Raw genomic sequence first — 9,678 nt, forward strand, 5'->3', positions numbered from 1 at the left:
CAGTCAGGTCCATAAATATTGGGACATCGACACAATTCGAATCTTTTTGGCTCTATTCACCACCACAATGGATTTGAAATGAAACGAACAAGATGTGCTTTAACTGCAGACTTTCAGCTTTAATTTGAGGGTATTTACATCCAAATCAGGTGAACGGTGTAGGAATTACAACAGTTTGTATATGTGCCTCCCACTTTTTAAGGGACCAAAAGTAATGGGACAATTGGCTGCTCAGCTGTTCCATGGCCAGGTGTGTGTTATTCCCTCATTATCCCATTTACAAGGAGCAGATAAAAGGTCCAGAGTTCATTTCAAGTGTGCTATTTGCATTTGGAATCTGCTGCTGTCAACTCTCAATATGAGATCCAAAGAGCTGTCACTATCAGTGAAGCAAGCCATCACTGGGATGAAAAATCAAAACAAACCCATCAGAGAGATAGAAAAAACATTAGGTGTGGCCAAATCAACTGTTTGGAACATTCTTAAAAAGAAAGAATGCGCCGGTGAGCTCAGCAACACCAAAAGACCCGGAAGACCACGGAAAACAACTGTGGTGGATGACCAAAGAATTCTTTCCCTGGTGAAGAAAACACCCTTCACAACAGTTGGCCAGATCAAGAACACTCTCCAGGAGGTAGGTGTATGTGTGTCAAAGTCAACAATCAAGAGAAGACTTCACCAGAGTGAATACAGAGGGTTCACCACAAGATGTAAACCATTGGTGAGCCTCAAAAACAGGAAGGCCAGATTAGAGTTTGCCAAACAACATCTAAAAAAGCCTTCACAGTTCTGGAACAACATCCTATGGACAGATGAGACAAAGATCAACTTGTACCAGAGTGATGGGAAGAGAAGAGTATGGAGAAGGAAAGGAACTGCTCATGATCCAAAGCATACCACCTCATCAGTGAAGCATGGTGGTGGTAGTGTCATGGCGTGGGCATGTATGGCTGCCAATGGAACTGGTTCTCTTGTATTTATTGATGATGTGACTGCTGTCAAAAGCAGCAGGATGAATTCTGAAGTGTTTCGGGCAATATTATCTGCTCATATTCAGCCAAATGCTTCAGAACTCATTGGACGGCGCTTCACAGTACAGATGGACAATGACCCAAAGCATATTGCGAAAGCAACCAAAGAGTTTTTTAAGGGAAAGAAGTGGAATGTTATGCAATGGCCAAGTCAATCACCTGACCTGAATCCGATTGAGCATGCATTTCACTTGCTGAAGACAAAACTGAAGGGAAAATGCCCCAAGAACAAGCAGGAATTGAAGACAGTTGCAGTAGAGGCCTGGCAGAGCATCACCAGGGATGAAACCAGCATCTGGTGATGTCTATGCGTTCCAGACTTCAGGCTGTAATTGACTGCAAAGGATTTGCAACCAAGTATTAAAAAGTGAAAGTTTGATTTATGATTGTTAATCTGTCCCATTACTTTTATTTTGGTCCCTTAAAAAGTGGGAGGCACATACATTGTTGCCAACTTAGCGACTTTGTCGCTATTTTTAGCAACTTTTCAGACCCCTTTAGCGACATTTTTTCAAAAAAGCGACTAGCGACAAATCTAGCGACTTTTTGGACAAACATTAGCAATTTTCCAAATTCCAAATATCGCCAGTACTGCAAGCGTGAGGTCTTACTTCCCCGCTGCGTCTGCTCTGTTCAGTGAGCGGCTGAGAGGAGCAGCACATTCCGTTGACTGCATGCCAGCGGACATAGACATGAATGAGCTGCGCATGTGCACGCTGTGTTAGCAGGAACCAATCAGTGATCACATAGCAGCTGCCTTCTCCTTTGTTTTAATTCAAAACATTTAATTTGACCGTTTTTTCTTGGCATGCGCTTATATTCACTACTAATCAGAGTTTTAGTTCATTCCGGTTCGGTTTCTGAACTCTCCGACTTCAGATCGTATATTTACAGACTCTATACATTTTACTTATCCAAACACAACAATAAACCTTCTTCAAACTCATAAACATGTAAAGTTAGCTAAGTTCCGTTCCGTTGTCTAACAGAAAATATGTAATTGAGAACCGTTTTACTGGACATTCGGCTATATACTTATATAAAAACAGTATGAGCACGGTTTAGGGGAGACAACCGTTATTATAAACTGAAGTAGGCTACAGTACCGACAAATTAGGCAGAATGCAAATACGACGCGATGACGTCATTAATATGCTAATGACGCATGACGTCATCTGGCGACATTTAGCTACTTTTCGAGCAGGCTTTAGCTACTTTCCATTGAAAATAGTTGGCAACACTGGGCACATATACAAACTGTTGTAATTCCTACACCGTTCACCTGATTTGGATGTAAATACCCTCAAATTAAAGCTGAAAGTCTGCAGTTAAAGCACATCTTGTTCGTTTCATTTCAAATCCATTGTGGTGGTGTATAGAGCCAAAAAGATTAGAATTGTGTCGATGTCCTTATATTTATGGACCTGACTGTATATCTGCGTATCACACAAATGAAACCAGCGCCTGTATAGGCAAGCATGATTTAATCATAAAGTTCCTTAAAGGAGCAAAACGATTAAACCCACCTCGGCCAGCTACAGTTAACTATAGTCTCTAGCAGGGCCCCCCCTTCGAGCCTTTGGACTCTGTTGATTTGTGCATGATCTCCATTAACAGCGGCGTTATGCTGTATTCCGGTGAAAAACCAGACTTTTAATATTACATGATGCAAATTCTGTCCTGAACAATACAGTTTGATGAATACATATTTACACATTAGCTTCCACACAGCTGACAAGCAATAAAAGCACGTGGTTAGCTAGTTAGCTATAAACTCATTGTCACGGAGAGTAAAATATGGACATTGTTTATTTACCTTCCAGAGTGGTCAATAGAGAATGGCCAGATGGTTCAAACTGACAAAGTCTATGGTAACTCATATAACCGCTCTGTACAATTGTGGTGAGAAGAATAGCATTCTGAAGATATTCTGAGATGCTGGTTGGCGCTGTTTTGGTGGCATGAGAGGGACCTATGCCACATTTGGCAGGTGGTTTTTATGTTGTGGCTGATCTGTGTGTGTGTGTGTGTGTGTGTGTGTGTATGTATATATATATATATATATATATATATATATATATATATATATATATGTATATATATATGAGAGAGAGAGAGAGAGAGAGAGAGAGAGACTGTATACAGATAGAGATGTATGATAGCAGAAATACTCAAACCAGCCCGTCGGGCACCAACAATTGTGTATTTTGATAGTCTTGACAAAGTCACAAAGTTTGGTTCCTGTACTAAAATCTATGTGGTATTTAAAAATGATCTACTTCTCCTGGGTCAAAAACTACCCGAACGCAATGAGATTGTAAAATGCCTCTATTTTGGAGATCATTTTTAAAGGTGCATTTAAGATAAAAAGGTAATTTTCGTATTTATGTAGGATATCATTGCCACTCACATTAAAATGTCTCCAGTCATATCAGTAACCTTATAAAAGATGTTTTATTCTACATGGAGCAGGTCCGCACATGGGGGCTGCCATGTTAGAATCACTGACTGTGAATACTAAATTTCTACAATGGCACCTGACACGGAAAACAGTTCATTTTAAATTATTTTGAATCCAAGGCGCTTGCTATCAGTGTAAGTCCAAGATGACACAAAGACAGAAGTAACTGAGTGCACCTTTAAAGAAAGAGCTGAAACATCTCTGTGGCTGCATCCGAAATCAGGAAAATGTTGCCTTCGGAGGCTGTATACAGAGGTAGGATGAAAATAAGAGTCTTTTCAAACTTCTTCTTCTTCTTCTTCTTCTATGGATTTATTGGCGGGTTGCATACCAATTTTATGGTGCATACCGCCACCACCTGTGCTGGAGTGTGAAGTGATTTCAATCTAGATGTATGTTAAAAGATGTCTAGATTCTATTCCTAAGACCACTATGCTTAATGCATTTTAAAACTGACCTTACAATTTCCCTGGATCCTTGTTTTGTGTTTAATATGTTATTGATTGTAAATTCTTTGCATCCCATTTCCTGTAGCTCTATTATTAACTCATTCCTTTCCTGTTCATACCTAGGAATAACAACACATGTTCAACTGTTTCCTTTACTTGGCATATTTCGCATAAGCCTGTAAACTGTTCTGATATATTCAATTGTATAGCTCTTAATATCAATTTGTCCTTTTTTAACACACTCATGAATTTGTAAATCAACTTCAGGTTGGCTAAAAAACCAGGGGGGTATTGGAGAAATGGTAGTCGTTAATGAAAATAATATATTATTTAGCAACATTTCTGTAGCCCATTCCTTTGCATTCCATGCAAATCCTGTTCCCTGTTAAGTTTATTGTTTCCGAACTCCCCTCTATTATTGCTTTTGTAAAATTATCCTGTTTATGCCCTAGTAAATTGATCCAGAAAGCAACAGATAATTTTTGACGTCTTATTTCTAATGGGGACTGACAACACGTTTTGGAAATAGAGAATCTATGCTTTTCAAACGGCAGAGAACAGTTTTCTTAAAAGTTCCATTCATTAAAAACAGCTGTCAGTTAAACCATTAACTAATTAGGAAGTAGAGATGGGCATTCCGGCTCTTTTCAGTGAGCCGGCTCGTTCGGTTCAGCTCACCAAAAAGATCCGGCTCTTTTGGCTCCCAAACGGATCTTTAAAAAAAAATATGTTTTGCATTTTTTAAAGTCAGACAGTTTGCGATAGTTTGACTATAATTGGTGTTAAAACCATTCTAATTGAATTATTAAATGAAATCATACTCTACCTTAACCATAATGTATTTAAAAATGCATTTGTTTGTTATGAAAAAGAATGCTGTTATACATCTGCATTTAAAGTATAATTTAAACAAAGTGCATATAAATGTAACAATTCAAAACGAATACAGTCTGAACAGCATAATAGAATATTGCACCATATCAAAGAAAAATAAAAACAAAACTGCACTGGCGACCTGTCCAGGGTGTCCCCCGCCTTTCGCCCAATGTTAGCTGGGATAGGCTCCAGCCCCCCGCGACCCTGTACACAGGATAAGCGGTTGACGATGGATGGATGGATGGCTGGATGGATGCAAAACTGCGGCATCCCACAAATTGAAATAAATGTAAAAAAGAAGGATGCAATTAAACATTTGCATTTAAAGTATAACTTTTTTAATGTGTATAAACAAAGTGCATATAAATGTAACAATTCAAAACGAATAAAATCTGAACAACATAATTGGATCCGTCCATTGACACTGCATTGACAGGAACAACATGTGAGGCTGTTAGTCTGAGCAGACATTCAGAACAAATGTGTGTGCGCTTGAGCATTTAGGCCTATATTATTATTTTACTTTTTTTAAAATTTAAATCTTTTAATTATTCATATTTCATTTTATTTTATTTATATATATATATATATATATATATATATATATATATATATATATATATATATACATAGATTTGGCTCTTCTGATATACGAGCCGGCTCCCAACGTTCACCTACAAGAGCCGGCTCTTAGAGCCGACTCGTTCGCGAACGATCCAGCAAGTCAGCTGCCTACGTTTTCGGATGCAGCCAATGTCAATGTCAGGCTTCATTTGGCCGTCAGGTGGTCATTCACCTTTATTTTAGCGGTAGGTAAATTAGTCGAATGTACTTTCTTTAACCAAATACTTGATAAAGAATAGTACAATAAACGCTATAAAAAAATGCAGCACTTGTACGTCTCTGTTTAATAATAATAATAATATCTCGTGTTTTTGTAGTTTTATCCAGAAATTATCGATATACTTTTAATAAAGCAATTTCTCGTCAATTATATCGGCTCGTTTGGAAACATCGCGCGTACATACAGTTCCGAGAATATATGGACCCACCGCATAGGAATACAACGCGCTATTGAGTTTCAGTTTCGATTCTTTAAGGAAATTCTTGGCATCATGTCGACAGAATATGAAGACATTGTGAAGTTCGTCGTGAACAATCTTAAATGTTCGATTTGTTTTGAGATTTTCACAAAGCCAGTTACTCTAGTTTGTGGGCACAACTACTGTCACAAGTGCATCACAGAATATTTAAAAAAAGCAAAGAAAGACTGCCCACATTGCCGACAAGATGTAAGCAATAGTAAACTAGAAATTAATTTTACTCTGCGTGCCATTCTGGAACTACAGGAGCTTGGTGGTCACGAGAGATGGGAGCAGATTCTGACAGAAATGGATCAAGAAGCGCAACACACTGGGAAAACTAAAGTGGCAAGTTCACTTTCTTATCAAACAGCCTAGAACAATATATGTTCATCATGAGAGTAGTTCACATGACATGTCAATCTGTGACAGCAGTGCTATACTTACTGGTAATCTGAAACTATTATTTTTTCTTTCTAATTCTGGTATAATTTTTATACACAGTTTTGTTACCCAAACTTAATGAAATAGTTGTAAAAGTCAATTTGTCACACCGGATGTCTATTTAGGCCTATGTGAAGAAAGAAAGAAAAAATACAAAAGAAAAAAGCTAGATGATTAAAATATTATTTAAAATTTTGAAGAACTTCAAACTTGTCAACTTGATATTTGCTATACCCCACCCCTTAAGCTAACCTCACAGAAAACATTTTCTTAAGAATTTGAGCCTTTTTCAAAAGTGAGGACTGCTTAAAATGTCCTCACCAGGTGGTTTTCATAACTTTGCATGAAAGTATCGCCAAACCGGTTCACAACCGCACCAAAGAAGATGCATCTGCTGGGTTAAGTTTTATAATATTGTTGTAACGTTCATCTTAACTACTTGTCCTTCAGGAGAGTTTAATTAAGCATCTGGAGTGGTTAAAAGTGGAGATCAAAAATACAGAAGACAAACTTTCAGCTGAACTAAATTCAAACCAGGTGTATGAGGTAGTACATATGGCATTTCAGACTTCAAATTTGTGCATATACAAAGAATGTATCTTGAGTAATAACAAATTAATTCTGAATCACACAGGATAGGATTGGCATTTCTAAAAACCTGACTTCTTCGCTAGAAGCTTCCACTTCATCTCTATACAGTGCTGCTGCAAGCTGTGATGACACAAATTCTAGTCTGGCATCAGGAGAAAATCAGCAACTTTCTCAGCCTGAAGAGGTGTCTGAAGATTTATACCACTACAACTGACTTCAATAAAATTTTGCGAGTTTGCTTTTATAAATGTTCATTCTGCAACAGGCCAGCCAAGAACATTTTGTTTATATGTACAGCATGTAAGATGCCTAGATGACAACCGTTTCCCAAACATCTTGTCAAGAAGCCCCAGCCAATGCATATATTAGCTAGTAATGTAGGGATTTGGTCAAAACTGATGGAATTATGCTGAGAAATATCTATAGATTCCTCATACCATTCTCCTGTGCAAAGGTAAAATGAGTTATGACCGAAATCTCAGACTTTAATCTGTTCTGTGACTGATGGGTTGGACATAAATATGCTCAGATTCATGTACATCTATTCAGTGCATTATCATGTGTGTATGTAACCTACAACACATTTGGCTGGACAAACAACTATGAAGCCATTTTTTCTCAACTTACGTGTTGGCATAGTTACTGCATTTTGCCTAAGTAAGGCATTATTCTAGAAAAGGGCTGATAGTCAAAAATGTCATCTCTCACAGGGGAGTTCACAGGAGTTGGTAGAGGATGATTCAATGGATACAGACTCACTGCTTGAGAATACTCATCTACCTCCTAGTGCAGAAGCACTGCAGTACAACAGAAACAGTGCTGAGGGTAGTGTTTTTATGCTTGTTTGATTTAGAAAATTGGTTTAGCTTACTAATTACATATCTATGATGATATTCATGCCTCTCACTCCTATGTTTCTTTTTCCTGCCAGCTGCTCCTAATGCAGAGTTTGCCGAGCTTTCCTTCTCTCCCCACCTGGGAAACCGGCATTTGTCTTTTTTTACAGAGATCCGTACAATAAGGACACTGCCAAGCCAGCAAGTTAGAACTTCAAATGGCCGGTTTGATGACTGTCAGTGGATGGCAGACCAGCAATTTACAAGTGGACAGTTTTACTGGGATGTGAACATCACAGGCAGCACTGGATGGGCTGTTGGTGTAGCACATCCTAATCTACAGGGTAACGAGAGGTTGGGAAGGACCTCCTCATCTTGGTGTTTGGAAAAGAGCAGCGGGCAACTGAGTGCTTGCCACAATAATACGAAGACTTGTATAAAGCACAGTGTCCCTGAAAGGATCAGAGTTCTGCTGGACATGACTAATGGGCAACTATGCTTTCAGAGTTTGTGTGAGAACCTGCTTGAATTACACAGTTTCCAGGTGGATTTTGCTAACCCTCTCAGTCCTGTCTTCTGGCTCTATGGGTTGTCCAAAAATTCGTTATCCCTTCCTAGACCTCGTGTTTAGGATTAAGTAAATCCTTAGAGTTTACACTGCTTTAGATACAACTATTTGATTGCACATCATACTCTTTCCATCATATCGGTATCATGAATCAAGATCTTTTTTTCATTGGCCTGCTTTTCTGGTTATTTTTTTTAGTGGTTGCTTTCTGACATTTAATCATTAAACTACACAACCATGTATGTAATCTATTTGCTGAAGAAACATTTCTTTCACTAGGACGTAACATATTCATAACCTTAAAACCATTTTATTTTAAATAAATGTCATATTGTGGTACTACTAATATTGTTGGCTCTTTTATGATACATTTCAAATGATGTTTCTCCTCTCTTGTATTTAGATGCTTTGTATAAAATTGTCTGATAAATTAATCAATGTAAATGGACTGTTATATACTGGTGTAATATACTGGAAACTCTATGTCTTGAAATGTTCTGAATAATATTAATGGTGCACTCAGTAATTTTCTTTTTGTCATCTTGGACGTATACCGATACCTAGTGGAATGAATGAAGTATCATTCAAACGTAATAGATTTTTAGCTAACAATGTCATTGTGGAAATTAATTATTTAAATTCAACCATGATTAACTTAATCCATGAGTAAAAGTGTCCAATAACAGGGTGGTTAGTGAGATTAAACAAATAGTATTCGTCTGGTCATGTGATCATATCATGGCAGCCCCCATTGGGGGACACTTTTTTATTATTATTAACACATACAAAACACAGTACATTGGAATATATTATCATAATGCAATAACTAATAATAATTATACCACAAATGTTACATGTCGGCATCACTTATCCATCAGCTTCATACAGATGTCACTTTATATATATATATATATATATATATAAGAAGTCTTACCAGATTTACTATTATTCTTAAAAGAGATCAAAGAAGATAGCACCCTCTTTGTGTAGAATAAAGCAGTTTTGTAAAGTTTCTAATATATAAAACTCTGTTCTGACAGGAACAGTTTTTCCCTCAGGCTATCTATCTCATGGACAGTGTGTGTGTGTGTATAATATTTGGTTTTGTCTTATTGTGTATTCTATATTTACTTTATTTTCTATTAAAAAATTTTATTACTATTTACTATTTTTATTTTATATATTCTTTCTTTTATTTTCTTGTTGCTGTATTGTATTGTTGTGCACTGGAAGCTTCTGTCACCAAGACAAATTCCTTGTATGTGTAAGCATTCCTGGCAATAAAGCTGATTCTGATATCTGGAGTGCTTATCTCCTTTGAGTGCTCATGATTTTATACA

The 9,678-nt window shown here is 37.3% G+C and overlaps 1 protein-coding gene across 1 annotated transcript; it reads left to right on the top strand.

Moving 5' to 3' along the window:
* Positions 1-5,911: 5,911 nt before the first annotated feature.
* Positions 5,912-9,634, top strand: LOC127654233 (E3 ubiquitin-protein ligase RNF135). The gene is made up of 5 exons (XM_052141328.1): positions 5,912-6,247; positions 6,794-6,889; positions 6,978-7,118; positions 7,645-7,759; positions 7,866-9,634. The coding sequence occupies exons 1-5, from the start codon at positions 5,933-5,935 to the stop codon at positions 8,399-8,401; spliced, it is 1,203 nt and encodes a 400-aa protein (XP_051997288.1). The 5' UTR covers positions 5,912-5,932; the 3' UTR covers positions 8,402-9,634.
* The last annotated feature ends 44 nt before the right edge of the window (positions 9,635-9,678 follow it).

The sequence above is a fragment of the Xyrauchen texanus genome, chromosome 13 (genome assembly GCF_025860055.1).
Source record: "Xyrauchen texanus isolate HMW12.3.18 chromosome 13, RBS_HiC_50CHRs, whole genome shotgun sequence".
Taxonomy (NCBI): domain Eukaryota; kingdom Metazoa; phylum Chordata; class Actinopteri; order Cypriniformes; family Catostomidae; genus Xyrauchen; species Xyrauchen texanus.

Bases quoted from the DNA above. Each gene is read 5' to 3' on its own strand.
- LOC127654233 (XM_052141328.1), top strand. From the start codon at position 5,933: ATGTCGACAGAATATGAAGACATTGTGAAGTTCGTCGTGAACAATCTT. The intron at 6,248-6,793 runs GCAAGTTCACTT...CTTGTCCTTCAG, and splicing joins ACACTGGGAAAACTAAAGTG to GAGAGTTTAATTAAGCATCT. The intron at 7,760-7,865 runs GTAGTGTTTTTA...TTTTCCTGCCAG, and splicing joins CAACAGAAACAGTGCTGAGG to CTGCTCCTAATGCAGAGTTT.